Genomic DNA, 16,983 nt, shown 5'->3' with positions numbered 1-16,983 from the left:
GCTGCACCCAGTGCCAACAGTCAGGCTCAGTACCACAGGCTCCCCTATGTACACAGCCCCTGAGTTCATCCTCAACTTCTACACTAGCCGGGAGGATCAGAACAGTCGTTTGTTCCTGAGTGGATCTCTCACTTGTATTCATAACTGTTAGCAAGATTTCATCAGGGGCCTCATCCAGGTACCAGAGGCTGGGGAATGTCCTTTATCTGTGCACCAGAAATTAAAAAAAAAAAAAAATGTCTGTGGCCACACTGATACTTGGTGTCACCATCAAGTTTACCTTCTCTCCTTTTTAACTTCCCTTTTCAACTCTATTTTTAGTAAACACAAGGGGGGAAAGATATTGAAATTTGAGTTCTGCGTCCTTAACTTCATCCAGCTGAGATGGCAAGAGCAAGAAGAAAACCCAAAGGCTTATGTAACCGGGAACTTAACCCAGCGCCGTCGTGAATGTAATTATAATCGCTAACACTTGTATAAACCCTTCTTTTTAGGAGTACTTTCCAACATTTCATACCACTCTCTATAAAGAAGGGGAAGAAAATAAATGTTCTCTTTATGAATTTGTCATTAGAAGCAGAAATAATGGCACTGGTGATAGCGATAGGGGAGCCATGTCCACAGGTTCGGTTCTGAGAGTTTATTTGTAAAAGTTATCTGAATCCTGGACAATATCTCTGCTCTGGATATACACCCGGGAGTAGCAAGCTGTCTGTAGTCTCTCTGGAATCTTAAGAGGCCCAGAGGCTTAGGCAGGGGGTGGGAGCCCGCCTAAGAGTCTGGAGTCTGCTCTGCTCTGAAATAGTTCTGGTGGAAGTTTCGAAGCAGAGGAAGAAAAGGCAGCAGGGACTTGGCACCGGTTCCGACCAAAATGTCTTGGCAAACACTCTTATGGCAGGAGAAGGGGTGGATGTTCCTGACTCCCCCCTAATGCTTTCTACAGGACAAGATGGCTGTGGCTGTCGCTTCAGCTGTCCCCAGTTCTTACTCCAATAGAAGTACACACACACACACACACACACACACACATATATGTGTGTGTGTGATCTCCCATCTGCTTTCATGATTATCACATCCTATCCTTTCTGACCATACAGTACCGTGATATGATATTTTGCCTTTTGTCAGAGCATTCCTGAATGTTGCGGCTTGGCTGGGTAATGATGTGACGTTTTTTAATGCACATTTAATTTCAATTGCATCTTTGTGAAGAATCATCAATATCTCCTTTTTGGAATATTCTAAAGAGGTTCCCTGACCATTCTGTCTGTTCAGAAAATGAGACATACTTTTCTTACAAATCATGGCTTTTCCCACGACTGTTCTCAAAAAAATTTGCATATAACATTTTAGGGACTGTTACTACTAAATATGGAAGCCAGTGTGGTTTTGTCCCGTTGTCCACAAAAGTCTGCTTCTATAGTGACTGCCTCCAGACCTCATTTGTCTAAGCCTATATTGTGCTGGCCCCTGAGCCTAATGTAAAAATTGCAAACAATGGGTGTCTGGAAGAACAGACTCACAAGCTTGCGTTTGGCACCTCTTGACACCTCAGACTGTCCATGTCTCAGAGAGTGCCCTGCTCTCCAGGACAGCTCTCCTCCCTTGTGTATGGCCTAAGCACCATCATGACAATGGGATAGTCACATACAACTGCAGATCAATCTGGATATGACTCAGGGGTGTCAACCCAGCACATAGATTCACCCTGTGGAAATCATTCAGTGGGCTTTAGGAATAGATAATGAATGTTCTCTTTCCAAGGTTAATCCACCCTCATCCTCAGGTTAGTCCTCCCTCTCCCAGGCCTGTTCTCTCTCAGGTTAGTCCTCCCTCCTCTCTCAGGTCAGTCCTCCCTCCTCTCTCTGGACAGTCCTTCCCCTCTCTCGGGGCAGTCTTCTTTCCTCTTAGATTACTTGTTCCTATTTATTTTATATGTGAGCATAAATGTGGACTGTTTTCTAAGCCCTCTGTGTTCAACAAATGCTTTGCATTTTTAAATCTCTTTTAGTCCATGAATCAGCCTACCCTGGAAATATGGATACTGAAGGAGATTCAGAGTTGAGTGTGGTTTGCACACTTGTGATTCCAACATGGGTGAATCTGAAGCAAGTGTTATAAGCTCGATGCCAGAGAGGTTACAGCAATACCCTGTCTTAAAACCTAAACAAAACAATGACTGGAGTGGGGGGCGGCGTAGAACTCAGTGGGGAGCACTTGTCTAGTATGTGTAAGGCCCTGAGTTCTGTCACCAGCACCATAGATAAAAGAAACAAACAAAAAAATGTCAGGCCAGATGTGGTAGTGTATGTCAGTTACGCCAGCATTTGGGGATTGTCCCAACACACACAAACAACAACAAAAGCTGTGAGACCATGACTGCAGGCTTTGGTTTTTGGCTTAGTCCTCCTCTCCACCTAACTCTCCCATCTGGCCGGAGTTTTTTCTAGGTTCCCCCAGGACTTAGTGTAGACGGAACATCAAGGCTCCAGATCACTGCTCATCTCAGTTAAAACCCTCTGTGCTTGTGAATACTCAGGATGGATAGACTGGGAAATTCATCTGGACCTAGCAGAGGAGGAAGAACTGAGGCTGGCATCTCAGCCACTAAATGCATGGGCTAATTTAACAGCTTAGAGCATCATAGATCTCCAACATAAAGGGAAACTTGGGGTCATTTCAGCCATTGTCACTGCATCATCTTCTTTAATCATGTCCCTGATATGAAACCCCCATCTTATTCTCAAATCTAAAAAATAAAAATAAAAAAACACAAAACAAAGCAAAAAAACCTCTCTGCCAGTAGAACTAGGGTAAGAGAGCCAGGTTGTACCAGCATCTCCTAACTCTCATGACCAGGAGGTGCCTGCTAGGCTAATTCCTTCTCTTGTATACAGTCATGTTTCACGTCGGCAGTTCCTGTTGTGAACCTAAAGCACTGCTGCGGGTCCTCTTGTGCTCCTCCTCCAGCCAGCCTTCCTATGGGAAAGACCAGACTGCTAGTCTCCATCAAAAGTCATCGATCCATTTACCTCACTGCTCAGGCTGAGGTTCCTCACATTCCCTCCTACTCCACCCTCTAATCGTGAACAAATGCTGTCATTCCTGCCTCAAAATATTTAGCCATTTCTGTCACTTCTCCTACCTCTGACATGGCCTTTCTGGTACTGTATTGTCAGTTAGACTTCAGGAGTGGGGAGATGGTATACGTATCTGCTGCTCGGAATGGTAGCCATTAGCCACACATGGCTCCTGACTGAGCTTTTGAAATGTGGCCAGCGTAACTAAGGAACCAAGTTTTTGTAGAGGCTTCATCCTTATATAATTGTATCTCTATATTTACACTGTACAATTCACCCATCTCAGGGTCTAATTCCATTACACAACCCAACCAGCACATCATCATCATTAATTTTCAAATGTTTCATCACCCCAAAAGCTGTCACCCAGCCCCCAAACCCTCAGCTCCTGGCAACTGCTCTTTTGCACCATGTCTGTGTAGACCTGTCTACTCTGGACATTTTATATAAACAGGATTTTATATAAACAGAAGCATACAGCGTATGACTTTTTGATCCTAACGTCTTTCACTTTTCAAGGTTCATCCGTACTGTGGCATGTACCCCTACTTCATCTTTGCTATTTCTCCATAATACTCTATTGTATTGATGCACCACTCACTGAGTGATGGGCATTTATTTGTTCATTCACAAGTTGACAGGCATCTGCATTATGAATAGGCTACTGTGGATAAGGAATAATGCTGTTCATTGTTTTAGGCTTCATGGGCAGTTGTGAATAATGCCGCTATGAACATTCATGTATAAGCTTTTGTGTTTCTTTCGCATTTTCATTTTTCTTGGGAATTACTGGGTCAGGTAATAAATGTGCACAATCTTTTTTAAGGAAGTGCCAATAGTTTCCCCAAATGTCTGCACGGCTTACTCAGCTTCCGGCCGTGTATGAACCATTACAGGTCTCCACACTCTAATTGACTTTTTTTGTTTGTTTGTTTTGCAAGACAGGATTTCTCTGTGTAACAGCCCTGGCTGTCCTGGAACTCACTCTGTAGACCAGGCTGGCCTCGAACTCACAGAGCCTGCCTCTGCTGAGATTAAAGTTGTGTGCCACTACCATCCGGCTCTCTGGCTCTCTGACTCTTGATTGTCATTTTTGTTGTAGCCTCCTCGTGGGTATGAAGTGATTCAGGTGACTTTGAGATTGTTTGCTTTATTCCCAATCATTCCCAATTCAGAGTTTCTCTGAATCCCTGTTAGCCATTTGGATATCTTCTCTGCTAAGTATACCTATTCAGGTCCTTTGCCCATGTTCATATTGAGAAGTTTTATGTTGTTGGAGTCTTCCCATGTCCTGGACACAAGCTTCTTATCAGACACAGAATGTGCAAGTGTTTTCTCCATTCTTTTGTTTTTCTAATTTTCTTGGTGGTGTTATCTGAAGCGTTAAAGTGACCAGTTTTGGTCCAGTCTAATTGGTCCAGGTTTGTCACCATATTTTTGGTGCCTTTTCTTGAGATCATTCTTAAATCTGGGGCTGGAAAGATGTAGTGCTTTCATTTATTCTAAAGGCTGTATTGCTCTGGCCCTATGGTCTTGTTTTGCTAGTTGTATGTTGTGATCATAGACATAGACATAAATAAATTCTGCAGTTTTAATCATTTTACATACGCAAATCAGAGACACTAGTTACCGTGAACTTGCTGTTCTAGCTGTTTACAAAATTGTTTCATCACCTCAAACTTCTAACTCCATACTCATCAAGCAACATCTCATTCTCCCCTCTCCCTCCTCCCAAGCTTCTGGGATTTCTTTTTTGAACTGATTTTTTTTCCAATTAATTTAAAGGTAAGCAACTAAAGGGAGCTAGTGGCTGTCATATTGGATGCACAACTCTGCTGTGACCAGTATCACCCTCCATCACCTGCACGGCTGGCTGCCATCCCTGCCAAATGGGCACTGAACTTGTCATTGTCCCTTTTCTGTTTACCTGTGAGCCACACTATTCCTTTGAGGATATTCAAAACCACGCCATCCAAGGCTCAGCATCCTCCAGTCATCATCAGTCATGCCTACCATAGAAGTGAGACTCTTTGGTACAGCCTGCCTCTGTTGGCCTCTTGCTGTTTCTTTTCTCCTTGAATCTCTAGACAGACTGGTCTTTATCATGGACTTTGAACTCATCGAGCACTGTTTTCATTAAGATTGTTAATTTCTTTTCTTTCCCAGGAGCCTGTTCTTGGTGATCATTGAACTAACTCGTCTCTGTCATTCTGATCTGTTTACCTGCCACCTCTCTGACTAAAATAACAATCTCTGGTCCACTCTGCATTCAAATGGTGTATCTTAAATTTTTCCATAACTAACTGTATGTCAGTTTGTTCATTTGCATATGCTCTGTTCCCCCACCGTCATTCAAACTCCACCAAGGTGGGAGCCTTCTCTTCCCAGTTCCCATAATGCCTTGCATAGAGTAGATTTGAGTATATAAAAGACTGTGCTTACTCCTTTCATGGCTATGATCTTTGTTAAACTCAAATAAACAACCCCTGTCTAATCTCACATGACCTTGGTGGAGTGTGACTTTAAAGTGCCACATCTACTGTTAGAATAACCTCAGACCAGTTACTAGAAATAGACACTGTCCAAATAGAATGGCTGTTTGTGGAGGACAGGATGCTTATCCCTGGCTTAGGACCGGAAGCATTTCCTTGCCCCAAGATTTTGGACTGTGGAATAATTAACATAGTCTTCACTCACTGAATATCTAATAATTAGCATAGACTTCACTCACTGAACCCAAAACCTAAAGGGCATCTGTGGATTTCAAAGCACTTAAGAGTCTAGGTTTTCAGATGAGGAATACTCAGCCCACAGTCAGTTTGTTCTCTTAGTGAAATTAATTTGGCGGCTCCCTTTTTCAATTTTCTCTTTGTTTGCTTTAAATGAGATCCTCCCTTCTCACCTCTCTTTATCACCTCTCCCTTTGGTCTCCAGAGCTTTGTGTTTATGGTTGTGGTGGGATCTCTTTCTGTCTCCCATCCAAGTACTAACCAGCCCCGGCCCTGCTTAGCTTCTGAGATCAGATGAGATCGGACGTATTCAAGGTGGTATGGCCTTAGACTGGAATCTCTTTCTGATCTCCTAGTGTAACACTTACAACCCCCAGCAGCAGTCTTGGAAGTTCAGAGCTGTGGTTAATGTAAGCCCTGGTGCCTGCCGCTGTGATCACAGACTGACCTCTCAGGGCCAGGAGCAAAGCTATGCCTTAGAGCTAGACCCAGGAACCCCACCCACTAGCAGAGCCCCCTAGAACTCAACGTGATAATCACACCTTTTTAGGAAAATAAGCAGAATCTTCAACAGATTCAATGAGTAAGTCAGCCCAGATATGCTTGGGTAGCAGCAGCTGCACTGAGAATGAGAACGCCTAGCTACCTAGCTTGTGTATTGTCATCGTCATCCCCTTGCAGGAGATGAGAGTGTCACTCAGGAAGCCATTCCTGACTTTAAACTATTCTGCACTCTGGGGATCAGAGTCAGATTTCCACAGGGCAGATGTCACCAAGCAGAGTCTCTCTGCCTTTGTAGCCACCAGGGACGGTGCAGAGCCACCCCTGGAAAGAAAGAAACATGAAGATGAAACTTAATAAAGTCCTAGCAATGCCTGAGACACCTCTCACTGGATTGCTTTCACTCCCAGAAGCTTGTGTGGTTACCAGTGAGAACAAGAACAATGAGTATCTCCCCAAATGGAGTCAGCCACTTTGCACTAATTTTGATGCTAGACAGTCCTACTTTAACAAAAATTAAAAGAGAAAGCTTTGAGAAGGCCCTAGTGCTCAGGCACTTGGTGTGTTCTTAGACCAGTCCTTGTTCTGCTTGTTTTCAAGCCAGCATGAAAGATAATTTGATTTTAGAAAAATATAAATTCTATGCAAATCAACCATTAGTTTTGTTTGAAAATCTGATTTCGTTTTATTCATTTGAAGACAATGTAAGTTGAAAAACAATACCATTATAATGAGAAAGTGCCTTTAGAATCACGGAGGAGTCAGTTTTGAAATGACCACATGCTTTGAGACATGCTGCTACTGCTCCATTTTCCATGATCTAGAAAAAATAATAAATAAAGCAGATTGCACTGTAGCCTTCTGGACACTAACAGTGGCTTCTTTGTTCTCCAGATACTCCGCTAGCCAATGGTCACGCCATAGACTATTTGTTTGTTGGAAATATTGTTTACACGGTAAGTTTAGCAATGTTGAGCCATTCCTAAAGGGCACACATGTGGGTTATACCTCCCCAGTTATGTGAGGCTCTCCACATTAAAACAAGTTACTCCAAGTCTCTATGTGTTGTGGATTCCTTGAGGTTCAGACTGATCAAGAAATTCTTGCACCATTCAAACTCCTCTCTTTTTTTCACAGTACGTTGTGGTTACGGTTTGTCTGAAAGCTGGTTTGGAGACAACAGCGTGGACTAAAGTGAGTTGTCTTTGGAATTATTTCTTTCTCCATTATAGATAGTTGTATGCAATGACTTCCATTTAATCCTTGGGGAAACAATAAATACTATACAGTTGTCTTATTTCAAATATTGCAAGTAAAAATTGTTTTGACCTTTATGAAGGCAATTTGGAATTTGGAATCCAACCACTCCTGGTGCTCTCTTTGCTCAGCACTTAGCACAGCTTACAGCTCCTGATTGCTATCTGCCTAAAGTGAATATTCTCATTATAACTGGGGGAGAGGAAGGTAAAAGAATAAAGAGAGGGAGAGAGGGGGGAGAGGGAGAGGGAGAGGGAGAGGGAGAGAGAGAGAGAGAGAGAGAGAGAGAGAGAGAGAGAGAGAGAATATGCAGAAGGATAAATCAGAAAATGATGCAGTATTTGCACATAACTTTCTTACGGCACTCCTGTGCTATCTTTTATCTTCTGACCTTTGTGTTCTCATGTGAAAGGACATCGTGGCACGTGGCACATACAGTTTTGTCATCTTTTTTTTTTCTCCTAAAATCTCCCATTTTTGAATCCTTAAAGCACACTTCTATGGACCTTTTGCTCATGATTAAAGAATTCCAATTTGAGTAGCCAACTCAGGTTTGTTTTTTTGTTTTTGTTTTTTTGTTTTTTTTTTTTTTTTTTGATCAGCATCCTATATCCAATTTGGTTATTTCCAAGATAGGGTAGCAACCACACCTCACAGTGTCTTTCTGCCACAGTCTAACTGTGGCTCACTTACCTCCTGCTCTGCTAATAAGCAAATAGGTAGACTGGAAGGTCACCATGGAGCCAGGGAATCTGTTAAAGGATGGTGGCAGGTGGGAGGTGGGAAGAGTGACTTATCCTGGAACATTGCAAGAAGAGGTAGTCGAGTGTTCAAAAATAGAACCTAAAAGGCAGATCTTGCTGAGGGACTGGATTGTAGGTTTTAAAGAGAGAAGACAAGGATTGCATTAAGAGCACAAAGGAGAGAGACAAATAACTTAAAGGGGCGTAAGGTGCCCAAGGTTTATCTCATAGAATGAAGAATAGAATTTGTTACTAGAGCCAAAGAAGACAAAGAAGTGGAGACACACAGGGAGAACTAGTGGGTACTGAGCAGAGCAGAGTGGGAGGAGGCACTTTAGTGTTCTGTAAAGCAAGTGGGGTAACTATACTCAGTATCCACTTTCAAAACAACTGGAAGAAAGAATTTTGGATGTTCTCCACATCCAGACATTATGTGTTGTGGATGAGGATATGCCAGTTACCCTGCTCTGATCATTGTACATCATATATACGCATTGGAGTGTCACTGTACCTATGAATATGAACAGTTGCACGTGGATTTTTAAAAACTCTATTAAATGCAAAGTTTCAAGTTTTTAGAAGAGGTATTAACCATTCCAAGTTTTTAAATAATCTTTGTAATACATAGGACAGATGTTGTCTTTGAGTAATAGGAATATTCTGTCCATTTGTCCATCTCACACTCTCTCATTAGATGACTGTGCCTTTGTTTTATAAAGCAGACACTTGAGATAACCCCGGGGAAGGGTGGGTCATAGCTAGAGCGTGTATTTTAGAAGAAGGTTGGGGCCTTAAGGTACCTTCATCTTCAGGATAGTGTAAACCAGCAGTAATTTGAATTCGTCATTACAAACCCAAAGACAAGGAACTTACTGAGAAAGGCAGAGTTCTCCAGTAACTAGTACATCCTCAGTCTCTTCCCTTACCCCCAGGCCTGTCTAAGTGTTCATTTCCTCCACAGTTCAGTCACCTGGCGGTGTGGGGAAGCATGCTGACCTGGCTGGTGTTTTTTGGTGTCTACTCAACCATCTGGCCAACCATCCCCATCGCTCCTGACATGAAAGGGCAGGTCAGTACTGTGAATCATGTGTGTCTCTCCATTATGTTTGTGCACATGTGGGTGAACCAGCTTTCTGTGTCTGTGGCAGTGAAGTTCAGTCAAGGCTGTTGTCATCTGCTTGCATCAAAACTCAACAGTAGATGGACGAATTCTAGCAGCTAAAAGAGGTTGTGTCATCCACAGAAGTGGTGTGAGACATTTAAACACCATGAGAAATTCCACCCTAAGTCTTCTGACTTACATGGGGTACCCACATTTCCTTGGTTAGGAGCGGTTTGTATACAACCCTGTTTGTAGTTGTATATAAAATGGGAGGGGTTTTGAGGCAGTCATGATCAAAGCTTGTGTGGATTACAGGTTCAATGTTAAGTATATAATTGACTGTTTAATTGGCAACTGGTCACTTGTAAAATACCAACCTAAGAACACCAGTAACAAGATGGTTGGTGTACCAGAATCTCTCTTTGTTCATCTCTTCAGGCCAGCCAAAGAGGCTGAGATTAGAAACCTTACACTTATTTGAATTGTTTCTGATTTTTTTTTACATTACCTATGCCCACTTGTCTAAGATTGAGCCACCACCAATGACCAACTAGGTCATAGAACTCTATCACATCAGGTGTAGAAAGAAAGGAGTTGGGGATGGCCTAAAGCACAACTTCTTCGGGTTCCAAGTGATGCTGTATGAGCCCACACTATAAACCCATGCTGGGCTACACAGTTAGAATCCTTGTACATCCCCACAAGGGGATGCTCCAAGCCCTGGGCTTTAGGAGCTGCTAGGAGCCTCACTAGCTAGGCTCATTCCTCTTTGTAAAGTGAAGCACCATTGTATTACCACTTTAGGTCCATTCTCTAGGCTCCATGTTTCCTTTCAAAATGCCAGCTCTGCTTTGGCATCTTTCTGGTTGCAAACCAACATTACAACCCTAGGTCTCAGTTATCTGTGAGGCTGTCATTGTCCCTAATACTAGACACTCATTACAGGGCATATGTTCTCAGAGTAGATGTCCATTCTGGTTTAGCCTCCTGAGGGTGCTTACAATACTGGAAACAGAAGCAGGAATAGGAAGAGATTAACTAAAGATCAGGGCATGGCAGTCCTGCCTACCAATTCTGCAAAATTAATACAAACCCATGGGTCTAGATACATGTCCAAGAACTTTTGTTCATGAGATAGCCCAAATCTATTATCATTTGTCTTTTACCGTTAAATAAGTTAGCTGACACCCCTAAGTGCCCAGAATGCTGGCCCTATCCTGCAGGAGTGGGCTTACATGCCCCCCACCCCCACCCCATTGATGTCTGTAGGGAAAGGAATCAAACAGTGTACAAGTGTCTAAAATAGAAGAGCGCCGCTGCTGGCAGGATGTGGTTGGTAGGTGCCTGACTGACAGACAAAAACCCTTCCTTGGCAAATGTTTCCTTTCCTTGATTGCTATAGCAAGCCCCGCTCTGTGTACATTTGCTTTAGTAACTACAGTTCTAGAGTGGTGAATCGGGCCATTTGCCAAGTTTCATTATCACAAAGTGGCTGACTTTCAAACTACCAAGGGGCTGAGTTCATCATGGAGCCACTAGGGTGCTCACAGCTCCCCTGAGCAAGGGCAAAGGTCATGTGTGTCTTATGCTGGATGACAACAGTTCAGTCAGCAAAAGAAAGCACACACAGTGACATGATATCTTCGCCATCTTGATGTGTGTAAGTACTCTCCATGAGGAATGAAGAAGTCACCTTAGGATTCATTTCCCAGATGTCCCCTTCATTAAGTGATGCATGGCTATCCTTGCAGACAGTGAGCTATTTCCACCAAAAAGTGGCCAGGAAGTGCACCTGTTCAGTTAAATTACACAACATTTTTTGTGTGAAAACTTTATATTTAACTTAAACTGTGTCATTTTCTTCCTTTCTGTTGGTTAGTTTCAACAGGAAGCAAATGGGTCGTTTTGAAACAACACAGCTAGGTCACACTGAGGCTTCTGCTTGGCATCAAGTCAGAGGACTGATAGAGTTTTCGTCAAAGATTTATTTAGCATCTCTAGTCTTCCTCTGGAGTGAGATTCAAACGGGAAGGGTGTACGAGTACTATGTGTGGCTTTCATGCCGTGGCCCACACCAGCATCTCATCTGCTACTAGACCCAGCAGTCTGTTGATTCTCTGAGAAGTAGCAAGGGCCTATTAAACACTGTGTGATGGTGCTGGACAGACAAATGTCTAGCCCGGGACTAGTCTAACATCCCACATGAAGCTACAGAAAGGCTGCCTCCAGTCACAAGAGGAACTGTGTCATCAAAAGAGACAGCAGCTGGGTTTAGGTGTGGTCAGAGGGGGAAGGGTTCCCAAAAGGCACTATTGCAAATGCCCAAGCCATGTCCACTCCTAAGACAAGGAGTATTCTAGGAAAAGGATGCTTCTTAGAAGTTGCTATTTTAAGAATGTTTCTAGTGATTTTCATTAACTGTGCTTTGTAGTTGACTCCACAGTGGGGTTTTGGCAGACGCACATAATTCTTTGAAGCTCTGGAACTGAACTAGTATCTAATGGCAAATGATATTTCTCCCCAAAAGAGCCAGGGACAGATATAGCAGCAAGCATTCTGTCTATTCATAAAATCTTCAGCCATTGAAAGGATGCATTGTTTCGGCTGAGGTTTTCCCCACCAATGTGATTAAATATTTCTTTGTCTAATCCATCCTATTTGGAGTTTTTCTCACAGGGTTGAAGGCAGGTCTTCCCTTGCGGGCAAAGGGAAGGAAGGGCTATAGAATAGAAGAGTTCTTTCTCCCTGTCAGAGCTTCATCTTCCCTACGGCACCTTGTGCTGTGGTATGGAAAGGCCCAGCCATCACCCAGGAAGTCCCAGTGAACATTTTCGAAATCAAGGAAGCTACCCGTGGGCTCTTCTAAAGACACAGCATTTTGAGTATTTTAAGGGACACCCCTTTCTTCATTTTTCTAGGAGCGCACTTAGATTTATAGTAAATTAACAATTTGACTTGTGTCTGTCCATCCTGGTGAATAGCATGGCCACCGGCTATGGAGAATCGATGAGGACGGTTTTCCCAGGGTACCATAACTATTCAATAGAAATTTCTCCATCACGGCTTAAATTCTCTAAAGTAGAATACAGCTTAGTTTACCTCATTTCCCAAAGTCCCCTTTGGGTGTGGGGCTTCCAGGAAAACTGGATCTAAAGCCAAGGCCATGATGTGCTTGCGTTTTCTTCAGACAGTTCCCAGGCTTTCTGACTTCAGGGCTGTGTGAAGGGAAGCCCCAAACTTCACCTTTGCTCCCAAGTCAGGAGATGGACACCCTGCCCCAGTCAGAGCTACCTCTTCCTCAGTACATCTCTTGACCTGAGGTGACTTCCTAATCAACAAAGTCAGAATAAGGTCATCCAGCCTAGTCACTCTTGAAATAGTCTGGGGTTGTGATCCTAGCCCTTAAGGGCTGAGCCATCTCTCCAGCCCATGGAAATGGCCTAGGCGGGGGCAAGAACACATACTTTCTCCTTTCCTGGAAGGACAAATGGGTTCTGAATCTTTCTGCACAGATATATTCTGCACAATTTACAACCCCAATTCTTTTGGCCAATGAATTTTAAAGATTCTAAGTGACTTTTTCCCAGTAGGGGCTGTTGACTATTTGCTTGCCTATTAAAATGACAGTCCCTCAAAACAATATGTGCATGTAATTATCACACACACACACACACACACACACACACACACACACACACACACACACACATACACACACACGGTGGGGGGAAGGTAGAGGCCCAGTTTGGAAATCACTGCTCTAAAATAACCCATTTTTGCCCCTGCCACATGTATAGAAGATGTCAGTCCACCGAACATACCCACACTTGACCAAATTTTCAAGGGCAGAGTTGTGTGAGGTATCCCAGGTAGTCCCAAGTCTACCTTGGGACTCAGCTTTCTAAATAGGGAATTGTACCAAAGACATTACGTGGCTTGCCATGGAAAAATACTCCTCACCAACGTTTTTTCCCTTTAAAGTTCATTTCATTGCTAATAAAAGAAGGGAAAGCCCTCTCACTTCAAAGCATACAAACTGCTAACTCTGACTTCAGTGCCAACCAAACACCAGGCTCCAGCCAGTTACTGGCATGGAGTGGGCTTTTTTTTTCTTCTCATCCTAAATATGGGAATGGATTTATTTATGAGCTTTCCAAACATAGTTGGGAATACAGCACACACCCCACTGGGTGAAGTGCTAGCAGGAGGAGAAATGGTGGAGAAGTGTCCCTTTGCTGTCACTCAATCGATGGTAATCTGTGACTCTTCTTCCCAAGAAGTTGTGTTGCTCAAGTGTGTTGCCCATTTGATTTTAGGTCTGGAAGTGCCCACATGAAATATGAAAACATTGAGTTGGTTTGCAATTTGTGTGTGCTCTGATAGGTAGACTGGGAAGGCATGCAGTCCACTTTGCACAACTGCAGTCCTTCAGAGTCTCCAAAGGACCAGGGTTGCCAGGTGGGCATTGCTCAAGCACCAGGGGAAGCATTATCCTCAGGTTACTGTCTGTGGTCTGGTATGGGGTCAGACTCAGGTCCTATTGTTTATGCAGCAAGCACTTTATGAAATGAGCTATCTCCCCAGCTCCTGCCCACAAATTTCTAATAAGATGTTCGGTTTATGGCTGAATACATACATATGCAGCATATGTAAGTACAGGGTTGACTGTTTACATTTCACATAGTAAATGGAACAGTTCATTCATGAATCTGCAACTGTCTGGTGAGACTAGGCTGAGGAAGCTCTGTGGCCAGACATGTAGGCATGGGAATTCCCATGAGTCTCTTGGACTCCAAGGTCTGAGCCACCACCCTCTGTCACTGCAGTGAGATGGAGTCTTAAACACATGGATATAAAGTTTCAGGCAACAGGAGGCTTTTGGGAAATGTAATAGAAAGTGCCAACTTTTGGGGACCAGCTCTCCCTCCCCAAGTGCACAGTTCTCTCCCTTTGGGCAGCTTGTTTCATTTTGCCCTCTCTTTCAAAGGTGCTGTGCATTAGAAGCCAAGTGGCTTTGATTGTTAGTTATTTTTCTGCTATTACCATTTGTCAATCACTCATGTTAATTTTTAAAAACATGTCAGCAAATTAAAGTACATGTTACATGCTGATTTTGTTTGTTTGTGATATTCATGTCCAGTGGTCACAGAGTCTGATTTGTGAGGTTTTGAGCTTTTCCTTCCATACAGCATGTGGAAATGGGTTTTTGCAAGTTTTGTTCATACTGCACAAAGAGGCCTACTTCTCTGACATCTTCAGAGGGTGGCAGCCCTGTCTGGTGGCAGGTGACCAATGAAGCAGCTCCCCTTCCCAGAGATGAGGGGGATCTTTAAATTTGCCCTGTTCAAAGGGAACAGAGGTTATTGAGAGAGCCAAGACTCATTCCTTCTGGAAAACCACCAGCCATTATCATATCGCAAACAAACAGCTGGTGAACCCACCAACATGAAATACAAAGTGGCCTCCCCCTTTTTGAATGTCCTTCTTCCAACTACTTCATGCCCACCTCTCCTTCACAACCCAAAGTTTAAAAAGCAGGCTAGGAGAGAAGCTAATTATTTGAAATTGTAACAAGAAGGAAAGAGCTTTTGTCTTCTGGCAGCCAACAATTCAAAATGGCGTAGAGTCCAGGGCCTTTGAGACTGGCTCAGGTGAACTCTCCCATCTGTTAGCATTTGGAAGAGGCCAAACCAAAGACCTGAGCATGGGAAGGGGTGGCTACATGGATGTACTTAGTGTTCCTCCTTAGAGAAGTGCATTCAAGAAGCTGATGACAGTCCATGCAATTCTCCTACTTAAAAAATGACCGGAGGTTTCTGGCCAAAATTTCTTCTAGCTACCCAGTGAGAATATGTGGAATACACTCATATTTGTATTTGTAAAAAATTAATAAGCAAATTTCACTATTTCATGTAATGTATGTTTGGCTTGTGATAGTGAAAAAATGCAAAAATGAAAACAAGATGGATTTTTGGAATGCTTAGTTCCAGGAAGCTTTAATCTAATCTGTATCCAACGTATTTCTAATGGGTGCACGGCAGACCACACCAGCAGAAGTTACTGTACCCCCAAATCAACACATTGCTAGACAGCATTTACAAAATGATGTTCAAGGGCCTGGAGTATCTGAAGTAATAAATTTAAGTAGCTGTAGTACTGTGGAAAAGGTTTGGGTAGAGAAAATGTTAGGCAAAGGCTTTGGTAGCATCTGGCCTCCAATAAATCATGGAGGTGAGTCCATGGGTGAAGTGAGCTTCCTGGGAATTGCTCCTGGCAATATGTGGGGCCAGGAAACTCCAGGTCACTGGCTGCTCAGCACAGCTTGAAAGTAGTGAGTAGATCTGGCATCCACTGAAGGGGATTCAGGATTCTTAGTGTCAAGTTCACTGATGTGACAAAAAAGAAAGAACCTAGCATTTGGAATTCTGTCCCCAACACTGCCTTGTGATTAAAGGAAAGAAAAGCAGTGCATACCATGGTCAAGAATCCTATTGAACAGGAAGATGCAGGGGTGGAGAAGGGCAGAGGCCAAGGACCAGCAACAAGTGTGATGGAGAAGGCCAGGTGGAAAGAAAGACCTACAGGGAGAGGCTGAGACTCAATGACTAGCCCAATGGGAAACTTTACCAGGTCTGGTAAGGAAAGAAAGAGTTACCGTGAAAAATGTCCTGTAACTGAGTAAGTCTGGATTTGCCCTTTCATGATGAATGTGGGAAAAGTAACTCTAGAAACAAAAGAGAGCATGGATGTCTTTCTGACTGCCCAGTACTTTAAAAGGGTCCCTTACAAAGTTGCATCCTGTTTGGTTTGGTTTTTTGTTGTTTGTTTCTTAAGGATCTATCTACTATTCAAAGAGAATCAAACATTACATTTGTGTGTTTTAAGACTTCCATCTGACATAAACTTAGTGATGATAAATAACATTTTGAAACTCTGACATTTTGATTCCATAAAATAATATTGCCAGTTTCATTGGGGGGTTTGTGTGTTTGTTTTTACAGTGATGATGATAGAAGCCAGGGTCCTACACAAGTTATACAAGTGCTCTACCCAGCCCTTGATTTTGTGAGAAAGGGCCTTGCTGTGTATGTAGCTCAGGTTGGCCCCCAACCAAAAGAGGATTGTGAAATCCTCTTTTGTCAACCTTCCAAATACTAGAATGGCCAGTGTGTGCCACCATGACCACCAGCAGCTTTTTTTTTTTTTTTGAATACGAAAGAAAGAAAGAAAGAAAGAAAGAAAGAAAGAAGCAGCTATAATTAGCAGAGCTTTCTCTGAAGGACTTATCATTTTGTAAAGTCTTACCCTATTCCATGTTTGGTAAATTTATTAGAGTAATATTCTCTTTCCCAGCATTAAAATGACTTAATTTTATGTAGTTCTTTTGGCTTGGGTCATCTTGGTAAGAATACCATTTGCCAGATACCATTTTAGACCACTTTCTCAAAAAAAAATTTTAAAGGAAAGTAATTACTCTTTATTCCCCTATGTCCCTTATGAAACTTCCTAAATTTGGAGTGCTGTTCTTAAGAGTTATACTTTAGTACATATATATGTTCAGCGGAGCCTAC

General features: G+C 42.9%; 1 protein-coding gene across 1 annotated transcript in view; it reads left to right on the top strand.

Annotated features, from left to right (window-relative positions):
• Positions 1 to 16,983, top strand: part of Atp8a2 (ATPase phospholipid transporting 8A2) — a 432,334-nt gene that overhangs the window by 299,680 nt on the left and 115,671 nt on the right. Inside the window, exons 30-32 of the mRNA XM_035452970.1 lie at positions 7,205 to 7,266; positions 7,448 to 7,504; positions 9,272 to 9,379. Coding sequence (XP_035308861.1) covers positions 7,205 to 7,266; positions 7,448 to 7,504; positions 9,272 to 9,379 — 227 coding nt within the window. The remainder of the gene's footprint in view (positions 1 to 7,204; positions 7,267 to 7,447; positions 7,505 to 9,271; positions 9,380 to 16,983) is intronic.

Source organism: Cricetulus griseus (assembly GCF_003668045.3).
Source record: "Cricetulus griseus strain 17A/GY chromosome 1 unlocalized genomic scaffold, alternate assembly CriGri-PICRH-1.0 chr1_1, whole genome shotgun sequence".
Taxonomy (NCBI): domain Eukaryota; kingdom Metazoa; phylum Chordata; class Mammalia; order Rodentia; family Cricetidae; genus Cricetulus; species Cricetulus griseus.
The sequence above is the reverse complement of the archived record's forward strand: the minus strand, read 5'-3'. Positions and strand labels throughout refer to the sequence as shown.